Here is a 20392-nt window from a genome sequence, read left to right as displayed (position 1 = left end):
AGGCAGCAGGCATGCTCAGTCAGTGCCGGACCGACTGCCTCGCGGCGTAGCTGATCTCGCCGGTTGCGCGCGCACGTCCAATCTCTCCGACGACTTTTCTCTCTCCAGCAGCCGGCCGGCGCGACACTGTATGTGAGTACGTGTATGTATGCGTGTATACGAGAATTAAAATCGAAGCGGACTGCGGCTACGCGAGAGTGTCGTTAAACCACACTTCTCATCGGTAACAGTTTAGATTGGCTGTCGTCGATATATCTCAATGTCCTATATGTTCGTATAAATATTAATGGAAAAAAATATCGATATATACTGCGCTTCATATATTAAAGTATTGTAAAGTTTCGACAAAATCGGAGAGGACGGAGTAGTCCTTCTGTATTAGGTATCAAAGAAAGTACTTTTTTTTTTTTTTTTGTAAAATATCAGGGTCTCTTGCAACATCGATGTTTGAGAGGAATTTTATAAATTACCAGGAAAAGAGGAAATAAATATAAAAGATTGACATTTTTATCACACTATCAGAAATATGAAATATGTCACAGAATAAAAAAAAATATTGCTTTCAATAATGAAAGAATACATCATTGATACTGTTATTTTTCACGTGATTTACTACAGAAGAGAATGTAGGATGTCTCTGTATGAAAAAATAATTGTTAAACAATTTCAAATAGAAACAAGAATGGTTAAATCAATTTTTAATCATTTATATGAATTTATCTCTTTATTCCTTCCGTTGTGTGTCAACTATAAATCTGCGAGAATTATTTTCACAAAAGACTATTTAAATGCCTTTTATGTTCTATTTAAATCTTTTTTATAGAATTGAATAGTACGTGAAAAAGTATATTTAAAAAAAAATACAAATGAGAATAATGCCATAAAATTATCTTGCGCATATTTTTTTGTAATCTTATAAAATATATAATCCACAAAAATTCTTAATACACATTTGTATATACGATTTGCATTGCGTAACAATAAATTTTTCTTGATATTCTCGAGTAATTATACTCTCACTTGTGGGAAATATTTATTCGTAATAACCGAATTTTTGGATAACTCAATTAATCTGCTTAACAATGTTAACAATGTTTGTAGTTACGGTCGCGTGGAGTTTATTTGACAGAATTGTCGCGCATTCCCACCACATTCGCACAACATACTATTATTTACGCATAATACGACAGTCCGATACTTTTCCCGGCATTTCCGATACAAATTTTCTCACGGGCGATATATTTACTCTCGATAATTTTATTAAAAAGTTCGACAATACGAAATCACGTAGAAATTCACTCGAACAGAATTGTCCGCACGTTCGCGCTATTGACTACGATACACCGTATTGCGTATAATACGATAGTCGTCCGATATTTTTCTCGACATTTTCCCGATACTACACATTTACTCGCGGGCAATATTTATTCTCAATAACTTAAAACTCTTTCAATTGCGATTAAATCTTTACACGCCCACAAGAGTCGTCCCGCGCCGCGAAACACTAAACTTTTCAACTTTTGATCAATTCCAGAATTCCGAGATATCTGCTTCGTCAAATATAATTGTCCGAATGGAAATTAATTTCGCGATACTAAATATCTGATTAATATTTATTACAATAAAAAATATTAATATGTATATAGTAAAATTAGTCGAACATATTTTACATCTTATTATGGTAGATGGTAATATTTTTTATTATGGTAAAAATATTAATCCGGATAAATTCAAGATAAATTCTAAGAATATATGTTTCTCTAACATAAATGTGTGATAATAAAATGCACGAGTAAATCCTGAAAATTTTAAACTGATCAACGATCCAGACAATACTCTTACCATATACTTAAATAAGAAACTTCTCCGAAAAATACGAAAAGGCCGTGCGCACAAAAAATTGAGGGAATTCTCGGAAACTCAACCCAACCGCTTTGTTTATATACACATACGTAGGTGCGATAGAGTGTGTCTGTGTGTGTGTGTATGTAGGTGTTAATCGTCTGCTATTTAGAATAAAAATACACATGTATATCTCTACGAGATCGCGCGGAAATAGAAACAAAATAAATGTACATATAATTTTTAAAGAGGACAGGACAGAAACCTATGAAAGAATAAAGAGCGAAACGATGCATTCGATATTTATTACGTTTCTCAATTTTTGTATCGATCAAAAGCTAAATTATTATTTCGAATACAATTTCGAAACGTTAAAGTTTTACATTTTAAACGAGATAATTATGAATAACGCGACAATTAGTAGTCATTAATCTTTTGCATATATGCGTAAATTAACGCGATATTAATATCGTCGTTTTGAAAATATTTGTTATTCGAAATTTTCGATTGTTTACGCGAATAGTTATATCCTTGTTCAAGAAATGAAAGATATTGACTGTGACAAACGCACAAACTGCGACATATAAAAATATTTGATAAAAATTTGAAACAGATTGTTTTATCAACTTTACTTTTCCAAAAAATGTAAAAGAGATATGTTTGTTTATGAAGAACGATATTTTTTCCAACAGAGGTTTCGATCTCTAAAAATGCCTCGAAAATACCCGAGTTTAATAAAAAAAAAACTTTGAGAGGAGGGCTCTTATACTGAACAATTTACCTGTACATCGAAGATTAATTCAAGTAAAATTAATATACAAGAAGAATGTTCCATAATCTGTTCTGGCATTCCCGATTATTAATGAGAAAACGCATAAAGCTCGGCGATTAGCGAAGCGGTAAAATATGGTCGTATCCGAAGGTATAACGTCTCCCTCTGATATAAGCGCACAATTAATGTCGGAATAAAGTCAAGACAGGGGGATAAAAGCGTTTAAAAATCCACCGTATTCTCGGAGGTTGCCCCAGATGAGATGAAAAGTTTTATCGCTCTTGATATCGCGATATAAGACATCACACGCCGACACTCGGCCATTGTCAGGAAAGAAAGAATTCTCCAGGATAGTGACGCGATACGGAAACTCAGGCGAGAAAGAGAGATAAGGACTGTTGGACCTTTTGTTAAGACACCTCCCCCTACATCAGACACGACGTATACGGGTTGCAAACATTATTCTCTCTCGCCACCGCGGATGACCTATTTTTTGGGGATTTTTTTTGTTTTCTTTCCACATGCAAATGTACACAATTCGCCTCGGAGACACGCGCGGAAGCAGAAACGGAATAATAGTCGGAAACGTAATGCATCAAGCGGGACATATTTTTCCGATATTCCACCTTGATATCTCGTCGACATATTGCGTCGACGAGAAAAGAAATCAATGGACACGAAACAAAGGGAGAGAGTGAGAGAGAGAGAGAGGAACAATCGATGACGTTTCGAGAAAACGCGTGGGTCCTCTTCGCTGCATCTCTGTTGTATTACACGAGAGATTGATTTATTCATCGTAAAGTTACTTCGACGTGTATTTTAAACGTATATGCGCATGCGAATTATAACAGATGCTGTATACAATGAGCGTCCGCGGAACGCTTTCCGATCAATATTTTGAGGATTTCGCGTATTTCTAAAAGCGCTCCTCGTGACACGAATTTGCTCTCAAATCCGAAGGACGGATAATCCTTCTAGGTGTCATCCCGGGCGACATTTAACCTCTCTGAATAAAGAGGACTGAAACGAAAAAAATGTATATATACATTCATACATTCTTTATGCGTATCAATCTTTCTCTTCATTTTTGGACTTTTATTTCTCACGTCGGCATTTATCGGAATTGAGATTTCTAGCAAACACTCATACTTCACGAAAGTCAATCATGTGTGTATGAATAATAAAAATGAAATACATATATATTTAAATAGACATATAATCGATATATAATAAGAGAAAGCACTTACAATATTAATATTCACATCTGTAACTCTTGAAATTTTACTCATTTATGCACGGAGAACATTTTACAGTACAAAAAATATATTTCATAACATTTTATTAGAAAGCTAAGTAATATAACATTTATTACTATAAAAATGATAAATTACGCATTTATTTTATTGTTCAATGATTACGCATTTGTTCGTGCGTTAAAATATTTGAGAATAATTACAATATTCCTTTGTAAAATTGTAATATATTTTATTCAATAAATATATCGTGATTTCTCTATGTGTGTTATAGTAATCGTTTCACGATTACAAAAATTGCAGTACAATTTTGACTATACTATTATTTTCTCCGCGTGTTTTTATTTCTCAATATTTTCTGTCGTCTTTCTATACACATTTTGACGTCTCGTGTAATTTCAGATTGAGTCTATGTCTTTTCCCTATTATATGTATTTAAATGTACTAATATTATTCGTCAGTTGTATGTGCCATTTATTTAACTCTTCTCCGGGAAAGTCGGTGTATTAGCGGTTGCACACAGAGACCGTTTCTCTCTATTTAATCTTCATTTCTCATCATATTATCACATGGCATACAGCAAAGCTAAGCACGAAGGTAGACATCCACTCGAGAACGAGTGCAGATAAGAGAGACTAGATGTATTTGAACTGGCACAGCAGTCTGTCGTGGAGTATCGTGATACCCAGTTAAAAGTAGCTTAACATTTATAAAAACTCAATATCCTCTTTGAATAAAAATAGTAGGAATTCTTTATTAAATTTGTGTAACGGTTTCTAAAGGATTTTTCGTAGCTTAAAAATAACGAGTTTACGTTTGCGAAATTAATCGGAATTTAGAGAAATTATTAGTTAATGGTGTACGCTTTTGAAGAATGCAAATTAAATATGTCATTTAATGCAAACAAAGAAATATCCAATGATATTGGAGAAGAAGAGAAGGAATATGACCGATACAAAATAAACGTAATAAAAATGACGTGTGAATAAAGGAGCGGTGAAACTTTTGTCTTCAACTTTTATCACTATTTCCCGAATAAATATCTATCCGGCACCTTTCAACTTCCAATGAAAAAAGTATTGTAATTGCAAAGCTATAACTTTTCAGAAGAATGCGTGTGATTTGTACAACAGATTTTTCTCTTTTCGAATCAAGGTTCGATGGAAACCAAATAGTGTAAATACGAAACTAAATATATGGAATAGTTGCAACCCTTTTCCTTGAATTTAACAATTTTTCTAAATTCGTTTTTCATCGATTGATTCCACAGATGTTTACATATATAAATTCGTAGTTTTTAAACTACAAAATGTCCTAGAAAAATATTACACGAATGAAAATATTTAAGGCTCCTGGTTTACGTGGCCATGTTGGATTGTAACGTCAGATGCGAGAAAATATACAGTACACGCTGAAAATTCTTGCGTTCTATTTTTAAATAAAAAGATATTTTGATGAAAATACCAAAGCTCTTTGACACTCTTGTAAAATAGACCGAAAACTATTTTTCCCCTTGATAGTCAATCAACAACCGTAAAATGATCGTGATATCAGATTTTGTCATACGAAAAGACCAGACCTCATTACAGCATTTTGCAGCTGCTGATGGATTATAAAAGGAAAAAAGATAGTCTTTGGACTATTTTAAAAGTGTATGCTTTCGAGGGCTAGAACCATCCGAAGTAATGTTTCATAAAAGTAGCTTTTTATCTAAAAATGATACGTAAGAATTTTTAGCGTGTTTCCTCTGACGTCACAATTCTAACATAATCAGCGTGAGCCTTAAAAACCAAATTACGACGCATTCATTATCCTCGGTTAATATTCCATCAGATATTACATATCCGAGACACACGTATATACAGGTGTTTGCCGTTATTTAAATAAAATTATATAGATAATCACCTAGATAAAATTTTGGCGTCATTTTATCTTTATATAGAATAGTATTCAGATAGTTGGGTTTAGAGTCATAAGACATAAAAAATACTTAAATATCAAAACCTGAGCAGTAAGCGATAAAAACGTACAAATAAAAATAAAAATATATTTTTTATATCTCTTTCATAATTTACATTTTTTTTTTACAACTGTATCATTATATAATTATTTTAAAAAATAATATTATCTGAAAGTTATCTAAATGAATCGCCATTAATTTTATCTTTTGTCCAGATATATATTTAAAACAAAATGATCTTTATCTTATCTAAGATAAATTTACAAATTTGTATCTTTATCTAGCTAATTTAAAAATCATCTAAGCACAACACTGTGCGTATATACATTATGTTATCCCACACAAGTGCATCCTGCACTTCGACGGAGCTTTACCAGCACCATTTGCGCCGGCAATGACGTTAGTTCGCAGTTACTCGCACGTGGCCCTCGAAAGCGGCACGTCGCGTCGTGTGCCGTTAGTACTCCGCACTTGGCGGGGTGCTTTTGTCTAATGCTGCGGCGACGTTTATTGGCCAATTGCGTGTAGGTACGCATGCACGCACCGCTGCTCGCATCGAGTAGTTAAGTGGCCTCCGGTGTTTATCAACCGAGAGTGCTCTGAGCGTGTGCCGATCCCGCTTGAATTTTCACGCGGAGAGAGGCGTGACTCTAAATACCATGCAGTTAGATTATTATATTCTGATAGCGCGCGCAAATTAGTCGCGCACACTTACATTTACACGCACAAACGCACGCGCGTTATGCATGTATAATTGACTAGATTTTCATACCTATAGAAAATTAAAGAAAAATTTGAAATTTATGTATATTACATCTATATAAACGGATTAATATACATAAGCTTTTATCCGCTTTTTGCTTTCTCTCTTTCTAATTAATAATTAATATAAAAGATCAAATTATCTCGTTATTTACAATTACATAATATACATATATAATACTACATGTAATAAATTAAAATAAAGCGACAAATATAATTTGTGTGATATTTATAAAGTTGTGGACGTATAATTATTTCAATCTAATTATTCTTTATAAAGTTGTATCTTTAGTTTTTCCCCTAGCAAATATCTGAGTGTTTTTTTTTTTTTTTTCATTTTCACAACTTTCAGCTAGAAGCTGAAAGATCAAAAACAAAAATGGTATGTCGGTTTTCTGGCGCCTTTCCTCTCTTACTATTTTTACAGACAAGGCGAATACGAGTGTCAGAACACTGCGCGTAAAATGGAGGGGAATATATATGAAAGAGGTGACACGCGCGCAAACACGGGAGACAGTTGTTGTAAACACGAGTTATAATTTATTATCAATGTACTTCATACATACAGACTAGCACAGTTAGTGACACGCTCACAAATCACGCGCAATCATACGCACGCTTTAACAAAAAAAAAAAAACAATTACGCATTCACGTGCAAATATATTTGCACACGTACATATACATATATATGCTCTTATAATACATATATATTGTACGAAAGATTATACATATGCAATTATACACACGCACAAGCATATATGCAATATGATGTATAATACAATTATACATCAGTATTTTTTTCAATATCTACACAGAGAACATTTTCTCTTAGAATTTACCCTGAAAATCATGGTAATTGTGGGACAATATGGTATATTGAAAGAATTTTATAAGAGTTGTTCTGATTAATATTTACCACATTAAAAATATTAATATCTACCACAATAAGATATAAAATATGCTCGATTAATTTTACTATGTACATATTAATATGTTTTATTGTGCGAAATATTAATCAGAGAAACTCATAAAATTCTTCCAATACCATATTATCCTACGATCATCATGATTTTTAGGGTAAATTCTAAGAGAAAATTCTCTCCGTGTGAATATGTATAATTTCATATATATGTATTCATACATATGTATAAATATATATATATATATATATATATATATATATATATATATATACATAAAATTATTTTCGTAAGGCGGAGTAGAAGGGGAAAATTTTCGTTTTCGTTTCAACTCTCTTTTTCAAAATATATAATTCTCGATGACTATACATATACTCATACACACACATGTATGTATACAGAATGACATACGTTATAAAGTTACACTTCTCGCGCGCCTAATATTTATTATTTATTTTCTCGTCTCTTTCTCTTACTATATGTATCGGTAGTTTCGTGTTGTATGCTTCATTCCACAATTTAATTATTTATTTATTTATTTTTTTACATCGTAATGTAAAAGTTGTACATTCGCACGTGCGATGCGACGTAATAGTAGTAGTAAACGTGGGCGAACGACAATGATAAATTCTTAAGAAAAAATGTTTCTGAATAAACTGTCGAAATACGGAAAGTCAACAGTTTTCACATAGTTGACCCTTCGATGATGTGACTCTCACAACCTTCTGCATTCTTTATAATCTTTTTCGTATTTTCATTATCACAATGGTTCAATATTATATTGACTTACATATATGTGTATATATATATATATATATATATATATATATATATATATTTCATAGATAATTTTTTTTTCTTTAACTTCTAGAAGCATGTGAATGTATTATCGATTTTTTCACCCTGAAGGTAATTCTTGTTTTTTTTCTTGCTATTTCGCGACACTATAATATTCACGATTGAATGTGTAATATATATTTATGGTCGTTTCTATAATTTTAATTTTTAACTATATATTTCGTTTTTTTATGACCAGTCTAAGCTCTCGCTGGAAGCGATTCACATTTTCTTCACTTTAAATTAAAATTTTCTACCAGTGATAGAATTATACATATCTAAATCAATATAGGACTGCTTATAAAATGTAACAGATTTTTATAAATTATGAGAAATATAGGAAAATCCTACATAGTCGACGGGCTATATTTTTTATCAAAAAATTCTGTCAGTATCTTTCTTTCGATTGATTAACGATTAATGCACTCTACATTTTGACAGATTGCGCGCGTCAAGTTCTAGATTTATAAAAAATAAATGTTATCAATAATCGTCTTCAAGTACGCATGTCGTGTAAATAACGTAAAGCATCTTTCTAAAAAAGTGAATATTGCATATAATACAGATAAATACATACATACTCAATTTTGAAGATATTGTATTCGGTATTATAAAAGTAAAGTGTATTAATAAAGAAAACAATTATAATTAATTAATCACCTTTCCCAGGTCCAAGAAAAGAATTTGTTTCTTGTCGAACTTTGCACTGAAAAAAAATGTATCAACTTGACTAAACCTTTCAACTAAATTACTATTTTGTTAATTGAACATATATTAGTATTTAAGTTAAATATACGTGTTAGATTTAACATGTTATATTTAATTTAAATATTTTTATGTTTAATTAACAAACTAATATTTAGTAGAAAGGTTTAGTCGAGTGAATAAATTTGTTTTCAATGCTTTATCAGCGGAACAACACACATCCACAGTAGTTTGTCGCCTTAGTTATCTGTACACGTTCACAAACGTACTTAAGTAATAACGTCAATTGCGTTCTATTGTTATGAATATGTATCGCGCGCTTTCAAATTTCCTTTTTTGGTCTCGTTGACGCGCACAAGTGGACCTCATCCGCCCACGCTTGGATACAAATCCTCCCTCTCTGTCCTCTCAAGTATACTCTCATGGACGGCGAGATATAAAACGATGTAGCATTATTACAGATATCGTATATGACACGTGAGTATCCGAGGAACGCTAAATCCTGAGTATCTAAAAATTTCAAACGAGTTACGCGCGATTATATAGCGACAGCTCTTCGATCCTTCCATCCTTAGTAACTTCATCGTCTAATGATTAATTAAACATCTTCGACAATCGTGTCCTTTTACGGGAACAAACACCCTCTACGTAATAACACTGAGTTTTTTGTGCATGGTTTTGATATCGTAAAATATACAGTATTTCGCACAATGAGGGTATAAAAGAGTTCAGAGTTACAGAGAAGTTGTTTTTTATCTTTAGCTTTAAAATGATATATAGGGGATGTGTGTATTATATATATTCGCGATAGATGTCCTGTCTTTATAATCTTAAATAATACACACGCATATTATATATACTTAATATAAATACACTCTTACACATATATTGTACAGGATGGCTCATTTTATACATATAACGCATTTCGATTTTGTTGAAATTGAATTGGAAAAAAGTTTCAAATCAAAACTTTGAAGGAAATTGAAAAATGTTGTGCTCACGCATTTTAGATAAAAATTTTGTTTAAAACTTTTTCTATAAAAAATCAATAATTTCGGCGAAATTGAAATGCACCATCCTGTATGTGTACTTGGTTTTTTTTTATTACATTCACAGATGATCCAAACAATTTTAGACAGAGCTTTCATCGGTGTACACTAAACAGCACACACATACACACACTCTCTGTCTATACAATTAATGTATAATAAATACTGCACTGTCCAAAATAATTAAAAAGGGTCACTCTTTCAAGAAAATTGTATAAATTAAATGAGATAAGATAAATAGCAAGCGCACAAATAAATATTTATTATTGTAATGAACTCAATTATAATAAATAAGCGAACAAATCTCTTTTTTTTGGACCATCCTCAATGCAAAAAATATATAGCTTATAAAAATTGTATAAATTACAAAGAAGGAACATAATTAATACTAAAGAATTTTGTTCTTTAAAAAAAATTTCACGTTGAATATTTGGTATACATGTGAAAAAGTGATCCTCTTAATCGTTTCAAACACAATGTGTTATTTATGCCCGTGTAATATAAAAGGATTATAATAAAAAATTGTGTTGCACGGTGAAATCTAACTCGACATTAATTATATACGTGACGTCATTTTATGACACTCTAACAGATTGCATGCTAATAGCTGCTTGAAAGACTTGCAGAGCACTTGTGTAACACATATAATACTCAAGAAGTAAATAACACATCTCAAGTTATTATATTCAAAAGATAATCTCAGATTTCTTTTTGTATAACAGCAAGATTTGTACGTTATACTACGATTTTGCGCGCAGTATAATTAATTGCACGTAATAAGGCTGCCTCGATACAATGTATTTATGCTAATATGTCAATAGCGCGTGTCCATCCGTAAGAGAAAAATTATCTATATATGTAACAAAGAAAGTTGATAATTCTATATATAGAAATAGCGTGAAGCGTGAGAAAGCTCTAGTACATTGCAAAATAACGAAAAGAGTCATTTATTTTGTGCAAAAATATGCATGTAAAAAATGTGCCGCGCGAATTAATTACTCCCTTTGTAATTAACATACAGATTATACGCGTGATCTGTGTACAAGAGAGACGCAAGAGTACAAAGAATCGAAATTTTTTCACAAGAGTGGGAAATAATCCGAGATTAAGAATTTGAAAACCACATAACATTAATTTTTAGCATATATAGATTTAGCATACACGTAGAGATGTTTCCTTAAATGTATATAGATTTTCTTTTACATTTAAACACTAATGTAGGCCATATTCTTTTAGTATATAAAAAGGTCTGATATATATATATATATATATACATATATATATATACGCGCGCGCATGCGTACATATGAGAATTTAAGTGAATTAAATTTATATGAAAAATATCAAAAAGAATAATAAATTAATATAACAATATTAATAATAACAGATAATGTATAAATGGATAATTAGGAATAAAAAGTAATAATATTATAATGATTTTTATATAATATTATTTTCATATAATATTGGCATCCAAAATATTTTAAATCAATAACAATCTAAATTATATGTGTAAGATATAGTTCATTTTTTATACGTTTCTTTTATTCATGGATAGGATAATAAACAAATAATTAGCATCACAATGCTTTCAAATTTGAATAATCTAAATGTTTCAGTTTTATTCATGTCGAATACAAAGTTTCAGTTTCTTTTTATATTAAAAATAATATATGCATATATATATATGTGTATGTATATGTGTATATATGTGTGAATATATGCAAGTAAAATAAGTTGCAAAAAAATAGAGAAATAATTCTTATTAAATTTAGATTTAACTAAATTTTTAAGATACCCCTGATATAAAACTGGTGATAAATAATTTTTAGAATAATTAACAAATTGATGAAATAATAAAAGTCATTTGTGTCAAATATATACACACATACATGCCTTTATTTATTTTTTATAAACTAAAGACGATCTTATTAACGCAATACTTCATAGTTTTTTTTTATATATCAGACCTCTATGTACAAAAATCAATAATTGATAGCAAAGACAATTGCCCCTTATATTAAATATTTTTATACTTCTTATTCAGATTTTTTTATATAACTTATTAAATATCAACAACTAATGTATCTTTGATAATAAAGCGAGAATCTTTGTTAACATAGGAATTAAATCAAGCGACATATTTATATAACTGTGAAACGATTAACTGAAATGAATAACTGAAATAATATAAACAGTCATTAAAAAATAAAACGTTTATCTATATAATAGATATTTTATAATTTTAATCGATTTTCTATCATATTTTAAGACTTATCTAATAATCGCGCGTATCGGTATTAAAATTTTTGTCGTAATTGTTAATTTATTATTTTATAATGCGTAAAAAATAAAATGTATAATACTGTTTCATTTTTATTAATTGTGCAAACAATTAATATAATCAAATCTCATAAATGTATTCCTAGTATAGAAAAATGGAAGGGTTTAATCACACAAGGACACACATTTAATGTGCTTGATTTTAAAAAATGTGATAAAATTTGCGAAGAGAATATTTCGATTATAAGAGAAAAGGAAAACGATACTGTAATAAAATAAATACGCTTAAAGCTATTTGAATTAATAGCTATTTGAAAAGTGAGCTCGATATACGGTGAGTCGATATATGAAACCATTATAGTCATTTTATGACAAAGATCTCTCTTACATGGAGAAGAGTAAAAACTCCTCTAATATTATGCATTGTGCAATAAAAAACGCTCAATTCCATTTTTTTTTCAATGGTAGAAAATTGATGTGTACGCATGGGTAGAGACGTAGTCTCGATTTATCATGTAGAGGATAAACAGTCAATATCTCTATAACACTCTTTTTTTGCCACAGATATCGTAAATTAATTCTGAACTATATATTCGAAAATTCTAATTTAATTTTTGCGATACAGATGTTAGAGTTCTCTCGTTTCGCATTGGCACGCTCTCTGTGATATTTATTTTTCACAGATGTCACATCCACAGAGTACGAAGCAAAAGATACTTCATAGCAATTATTAAAGCTATGACATAAAGCAGGAGGAGCAAAAGGTAAAAAGATAGTCACAAATACCTTATACTGAGGAACAGTAGTCGTTCTTTTTGATGAATCTCCTAAACTCAAGGATGTACTCTCTCAGAAATAAAGGCATTGCACGATTACGATGCAGCATCATGGTCCTTAATTCTTACACAACTATATGTGTACATGTACTGTCTTCTTAACTTATAAAATGTTACATTTTTTCGAACGCCGTCGTTTTCTTTGATTTTTCTCCAATTCAGCTGGTGGTTGATTTTTGATAATACGAACAACCTTGAGCAAACAAAATAATATATTAATCGAATAATATAAATGAAAGTAACAGTGTACACATAATTGTGTCTTATCTATAATTTTTACCTCGTGAAACGCAGCATCTACATTTAAGGGGGGATCTTTGGCAGAAGTTTCAATATAGGGTATGCCCAAACGATGAGCCAATTCTCTTCCCTGTTCCTCTGTGACTTTCCTCAAATGCACTAGATCAACTTTATTGGCCACCAACAGCATAGGATAAACATCTCTGTCTTTCACTCGCAGAATTTGAGTATGAAAATTGACAATGTTTTGATAGGATTGTTTATCGGTCACGGAATATACCAAGAGAAATCCATCACCTTTCCGCATGTATTGTTCACGCATAGCACTAAATTCTTCTTGACCGGCTGTATCCAATACTATAAGAACACACAGAGATTCGCTATAAAAATCACTCTTAATGTTTCATATTTCTGATAATCTACCATCAATTTCTTAATTATTAAATCTTAATTACAGAAAAAGAAGAAAAGCAATACAAATCAATGCAGCGCAATGACAATAAAGTATTCAGATATTTATATGGAAAGAAAAGAAGTAAAAACTTTACCGTCCAAGATACACCATTGGTCATCCACCTCCGTGTGTTGAATATAACTATCTTCGATAGTCGGATCGTAATCGGCGACGAACAGTTTCTGAAAAAACTGTATCGTAAGGGCACTCTTGCCGACCCCTCCATCTCCAACGACGACCAGCTTAAAGGTCATAAGGTTGTCATTATTAGGAGGACGTGTCATTCCGCCTCTTGATCGTCCACTCCTTCGCCCGCTGCTGTTCCTGCGTCTGCCTATTCTGCCAACTCTTCTAACGTGTCTTTTTGGCAGTGCGACTGCTCGTGGGATGGTAAATCGTTCTCGTCGTCTCGAGAGATTCTGCGACAATCAACAACAGTTTTAGAATATCCCGCGCGAATGCTCGGAACAAAAATGCGTAGAGATATTTTCGGAGCAATACTTGGCTGACGTTAATTATAATTATATCGTTTACAAAAACTCAACGAGCGAAATCGTCGACATTAACGGGGTAAGGTGTGTCAATTGCGCGTGCAACAGTGCGAGGGTAAACCTGTTCCTGGAGAGCTCCGATCTCTTCGTCGAGAGAGACGTCAAGCTGTGCGATTTCACGCGCAATAAACGGGAGAAGATTTTGTTTCGCGCGATAAATAATTCTGCCGGTGCAACGAGGCTCCGATCGCTCTCACCTTACATGATCTGCCACTTCTGCTTCTCCTGCTGGCAGCTGTCAGTTCGCAGATATGTACCGTGCGCAAATATATCCGCGTGCATATGTATGTGTGTGTGCGTAAAGTGTTGTGTTTCGCACGAGCGGAGCGAGAACGTATTAATACGCGCACACGCACACACATGTCACTTTGACAGCGCACGCGCGCAGCGCTTCGTTCGTCGCTGCGACCATAGACGTCAAAAAATACAGAGAGGCGCTGCTTCTGTCGAATCGACTGCGAAACCAAATCGATTGTCGATTGTCGCTTACTTCGGAAGAGAGACTCGCCGGCTGGCCGACAATTATTCATAGGTTATATTGACAAATTCATGCATTATTTGTGTATAAAATTGTAATAACATAATAAAAATTCCGAGCAGGAGAAATAAATGTACGTTTCTAGTACATCTCGAAAGTTTTAATTTATATTATTGTTGTACGTATGATTTGTGCTCCTAAATCAAATTGTTTATCATCGTGTGATATAGCGAAAATTGTTACTATGAATGCTTAAATAATATTATTGATTAATTATTTATTTTAGTCTCTTATTAAAGCAAAATAATAACTACATTGAAAAATGTATAATAATATGAATAATAATATTGAAAATTATTTATTTTATTCTCTTATTAAAGCAAAATAATAACTACATGGAGAAATGTATAATAATATGAATAATGATATTGAGAATTATTTATTTTCTTCTCTTATTAAAGCAAAAAAATAAATACGTAGAGAGGGGTATAATAATATGAATGTCTACGAGTTGAGATAACAAAAATAATTTTCAAACTTTTAAACTAGATATCCAGAGAGAAGCTGAATTAATAGAAATATCAAAATGGACGCAGATTTGTATGATGAATTTGGAAATTATATTGGTCCTGATTTGGCATCGGAGAGCGAGGATGAAAATGAATATGGCAATGTTGGCGATGACACCGAGGACAGAGAGCGATCTGATGAGGAAATGGAGGAAGACAAGGATGAGTCACGAGAACAAGTGGAGCAAGGTTCTTCCATGGCAGTTGTCTTACATGAGGATAAACGATATTATCCAAGTGCATTAGAGGTGTATGGACCTGAGGTAATAAAACTATATTGAGTAACAGTTGAAAGATGTTAAACGTTAGATTGAATTATGTTAAATATTAAATTTGTTCTGACAATTATGTTTTTATATATATATATTCAATTAGAATTTAAATTCCTATGATTTCTTAATCAATAAGCAAATCTATCATTCAACTATATGCGTTTTTATAACTATTTTTTTAGGTAGAAACACTTGTGCAAGAAGAAGATGCTCAACCACTAGATAAACCATTGATAGCACCTACCAGAAAACCAAAGTTTCAAATAAAACAACAACAGCTGCCTGAAACAACATATAGCATTGAATTCTTGGCTGATATAATGGATGCGCCACATTTAATTAGAAATGTAGTTTTGCTAGGACATCTTCATCATGGCAAAACTACCTTAGTTGATTGTTTAGTACAACAAACTCATCCTTACTTACATAGTACTACTGATGAGAAACCATTGAGGTATATATCAAAGTGTATAACAGCTTTTACTTATTAATCCAATCAAATGAAAATAAAAATCTAATTTCTATTACATCATTATATATTATATTATAGGTATACCGATACGTTGTTTACCGAGCAACAGAGAGGCGTTTCTACGAAAGCAACTCCCGTCACTCTCCTGCTACAAGATGTCAAATCCAAATCCTATCTCTTAAACATATTCGATACACCAGGCCACGTGAATTTTTCCGACGAGGCGACAGCCGCGATTCGTCTGTCAGACGGCGCTATACTGATCGTCGACGCAGCGGAAGGTGTGATGCTAAACACTGAACGTCTACTGAAGCACGCGCTTCAAGAGAAGCTCGCTCTGACCGTCTGCATAAACAAGATAGATCGTTTGGTATTAGAGCTGAAACTACCGCCGTTAGATGCCTACTACAAATTACGTCACATTATCGAGGAGATTAACGGACTGATAGCGTTATACTCCACGGATGTCGAGAATCCTGCTTTTGTTTCGCCCGCCGTTGGAAATGTTTGCTTCGCCAGTTCCGAATACAATGTGTGCTTCACTCTGAAATCATTCGCCGCGCTTTATGCCAGGAACTATCCCGGACTCAACCCCAGTGAATTCGCCAAACGACTCTGGGGCGATATTTATTTTAATCCTAAAACGCGAAAGTTCACCAAGAAACCTCCGCACAACACAGCGCAGCGAAGTTTTATCGAGTTCATCTTGGAGCCTGTGTATAAGATATTCGCGCAAGTCGTCGGCGACGTAGACACGACGTTACCAGATGGTAAATTTCGTCTTTTCTTTATCTCTTTTTGATTCTGACTTGAAATAATTATATATGTTTTATGCATGCAGTTCTGGACGAACTCGGCATACGATTGACATCCGAGGAAATGAAGATGAATATACGACCTCTGCTAAGACTCGTCTGTACGCGATTCTTAGGAGATATGTGCGGATTAGTCGACATGTGTGTCACTCACGTACCCAGTCCGCATGCACACGCACCTAATAAAGTGCAGCATGTCTATACTGGTCCGATAGACTCGCCGCTCGCGCAGGATATGGTCAATTGTGATCCGGACGTTAGTATTTTTAATTTGAGTTTCAACTATTGCGATTTAATTACATTTAATATTTTTTAATTAAATTATATTTTAATATCAGATTTTATATTTTCTAGGGAAGATTAATGATTCACAGCACAAAGATGTATCCAACCGAGGATTGCACCCTATTTGTAGTGCTTGGCAGAGTAATGTCCGGCACATTGGAAGCGGGACAACGCGTTCGCGTGTTGGGCGAAGCATATTCGCGTACAGATGAAGAAGATTCACGTGTTCTCACAGTGGGCAGATTATGGATCAGTGAAGCGCGTTACTCGATCGAATTGAGTCGAGTGCCTGCTGGCAATTGGGTCCTCATCGAGGGTATCGATCGACCGATCGTGAAGACCAGCACCATTACGGATCTCAGTAATTCAGAAGACTTGCACATCTTTCGACCGCTCAAATTCAACACGCAGAGCGTCATCAAGATCGCTGTCGAGCCGGTTAATCCATCTGAGTTGCCGAAGATGTTGGACGGTTTGAGAAAGGTAAACAAGAGCTATCCGCTCTTGGGTACGCGCGTCGAAGAAAGCGGCGAGCACGTAGTCCTAGGAACTGGAGAACTCTATCTTGATTGTGCGATGCACGATCTGCGTCGCATGTATTCCGAGATTGACATAAAAGTGGCCGATCCAGTAGTCGCCTTTGCGGAAACTGTAGTGGAGACCAGTTCCCTCAAATGTTTCGCTGAAACGCCGAATAAACGGAATAAACTGACAATGATAGCGGAACCACTGGAGAGAGGTCTTGCCGAGGATATAGAGGCCGAACATGTCCGCATCACTTGGAATAAGTAAGCAATTATACGAAGTTATGCTCGCCATTTTTATATTGTTTGACCTGGGAATTGATGGAAAAAGTGAATTTCTATTTTCCGAAATTTCTTGAATCCATTTTTATTAATGAAAATGTTGAATGTAGTTTTTCAAATTATAAATATGACGAGTTTTTTTTACAAATTTCCAAAAATAATTGAATATTATATATTTTTTCTGAAATTGATATAGATATTTTATTTGAAATTTTTATTTTTTGAAACTATTATTGGGAAGTTATTACAATTGAGTGTTGAAAGTCAAAAAGTTGTTACACAGATATTTATTTGCTGAATATTTTTACAGACTATATATTTATATTATTTTTGCTCTTTAATTTCTAAAATATAATATATTGTCAATAACATATACGTACAATATATTGAAAAAATTATTATTATTATCGATTTTTAATTGAATTCTAATTTTCTCTTCTAGAAAGCGCTTAGGAGAATTTTTCCAAACGAAATACGATTGGGATTTATTGGCAGCGCGTAGTATATGGGCATTTGGCCCTGATTCTACAGGACCTAACATTCTAGTTGACGATACTCTACCTTCCGAGGTAGATAAAACACTATTGAACAGTGCACGCGATGCTATCATTCAAGGCTTTCAGTGGGGAACTCGTGAGGGACCATTGTGCGAAGAACCGATTCGGAATGTAAAGTTTAAAATCCTTGACGCAGTCATTGCACAGGAGCCACTCCATCGAGGAGGTAATTTAATTAATGTTATATAATATTAATTTATAGTATTAGAATATGTGATATAAAGAATATCAAAGTACACATGTCAAAGTTTTTTAAACCGATAAATTTAAATAATACCCATAAGTCTTTTATGGAACTTGTTTTATGAAAACTTGGAATATATAAAATATCTCGTTTAAACAAGAAGGGTTTATTCGTTATTCACGTAATTCTTAATTTTATCATATATAAAACCTACCAATTATGTATAATAGAAAAAAAAAGTTTAATTCCGTAAAGAAGGGAACAGTAATTTTCATTTATAACATGCAACATTGTGCATTTCGTAATCGTATCTTGATTCCTTGTATCCAGGTGGTCAAATCATTCCTACTGCTCGACGCGTCGCATATTCCGCCTTTCTTATGGCTACGCCTCGTTTGATGGAGCCTTATCTATTCGTCGAGGTGCAAGCACCCGCGGATTGCGTGTCCGCCGTTTACACAGTTCTAGCGAAACGCCGAGGTCACGTTACCCAGGACGCCCCGGTGCCGGGTAGTCCGTTGTACACGATCAAGGCCTTCATCCCAGCTATCGATAGTTTCGGTTTCGAGACAGATTTACGGACGCACACCCAGGGTCAAGCATTTTGCCTGTCCGTTTTTCATCATTGGCAAATCGTACCCGGTGATCCTCTGGACAAGAGCATAACTATTAGACCGCTCGAGCCACAGCCGGCTACTCATCTGGCCAGAGAGTTCATGTTGAAGACGCGAAGACGCAAGGGTCTGTCCGAAGATGTATCTATCAACAAGTTCTTCGACGATCCTATGTTGCTCGAGTTGGCCCGGCAGGATGTGCTGTTGAATTATCCCCTCTAATTTAAGAATTATATATATCGTAATACAGTGACGTAATACATTTTTAAGTATTTTCTTACAAAAAGAGAAATACGCGTTCTGCACGATATCTCAAAGCGCGCGTACGTATAATTCTGTAATGCTTCTTTTTCTATCAAGATATTTTTTTCTGACAAAAGATTTCAAAATTTTTCAAACTTTACACAATTTTAGAGTGGAAAATAGTCGCAATTATTTTTAAAGAAAATCTTCTAAACTAGCTCTTACAGCTCTGTTTTAATTGTAATTTAATTACGATTATATTAATTATAATTAAATTATAATAGAATTCACATGTAATCATATAATACTTATTTCATCTATCTTCGTCTACTTTCCATGTAAGAAGTGTATATAAAATGGAAAATAAATTTTTTATATTATACAATATATAGGTCTTAAAATAAGTAAGTTTGGCAATTACGAAATAGATACAGTGATCATACATACGCTATTGATACATTTATTTTGTCTCATTCGATTTTATTCTTGCTTCCATATGATTTATATGACATTTTTTCCTGAAAAACAAATCAATCCGCTGTTACATTAATAGAAAATGATTGCATAACCTTCTATTAATGAGAAAATGCTGTAATATTAATAATTCATGTAACAGGCAAAATATTACGTAA

The 20392-nt window shown here is 33.0% G+C and overlaps 2 protein-coding genes across 8 annotated transcripts; one reads left to right on the top strand and one right to left on the bottom strand.

Annotated features, from left to right (window-relative positions):
- The first annotated feature begins 33 nt into the window (after positions 1–33).
- LOC114945077 (116 kDa U5 small nuclear ribonucleoprotein component) lies at positions 34–20123 on the top strand. 6 transcript variants are annotated; one of them, XM_085484570.1, is made up of 8 exons: positions 34–128; positions 15493–15775; positions 15967–16238; positions 16335–17026; positions 17098–17327; positions 17426–18144; positions 18605–18885; positions 19234–20123. In XM_085484570.1, the coding sequence occupies exons 2-8, from the start codon at positions 15530–15532 to the stop codon at positions 19737–19739; spliced, it is 2946 nt and encodes a 981-aa protein (XP_085340696.1). In that variant the 5' UTR covers positions 34–128; positions 15493–15529; the 3' UTR covers positions 19740–20123. The 6 variants fall into 6 exon arrangements, with proteins under 6 accessions (XP_085340696.1, XP_085340693.1, XP_085340695.1 ...); XM_085484567.1 differs by having other exon boundaries at positions 34–132; XM_085484569.1 differs by having other exon boundaries at positions 34–136.
- Positions 7843–14814, bottom strand: LOC114945170 (ras-related protein M-Ras). Of its 2 annotated transcripts, none has more exons than XM_029321296.2 (4): positions 14663–14814; positions 14009–14333; positions 13501–13817; positions 7843–13413 (listed from the first exon to the last, which is right to left on the bottom strand). In XM_029321296.2, the coding sequence occupies exons 2-4, from the start codon at positions 14196–14198 to the stop codon at positions 13324–13326; spliced, it is 597 nt and encodes a 198-aa protein (XP_029177129.1). In that variant the 5' UTR covers positions 14199–14333; positions 14663–14814; the 3' UTR covers positions 7843–13323. The 2 variants fall into 2 exon arrangements, with proteins under 2 accessions (XP_029177129.1, XP_029177206.1); XM_029321373.2 differs by lacking the exon at positions 14663–14814 and adding an exon at positions 14527–14656.
- Positions 20124–20392: the final 269 nt, after the last annotated feature.

This window comes from Nylanderia fulva, unplaced genomic scaffold, assembly GCF_048542155.1.
Source record: "Nylanderia fulva isolate GAGA-0341 unplaced genomic scaffold, ASM4854215v1 Scaffold3, whole genome shotgun sequence".
NCBI lineage: Eukaryota > Metazoa > Arthropoda > Insecta > Hymenoptera > Formicidae > Nylanderia > Nylanderia fulva.
This window is presented reverse-complemented; position numbering and strand designations above follow the sequence as displayed.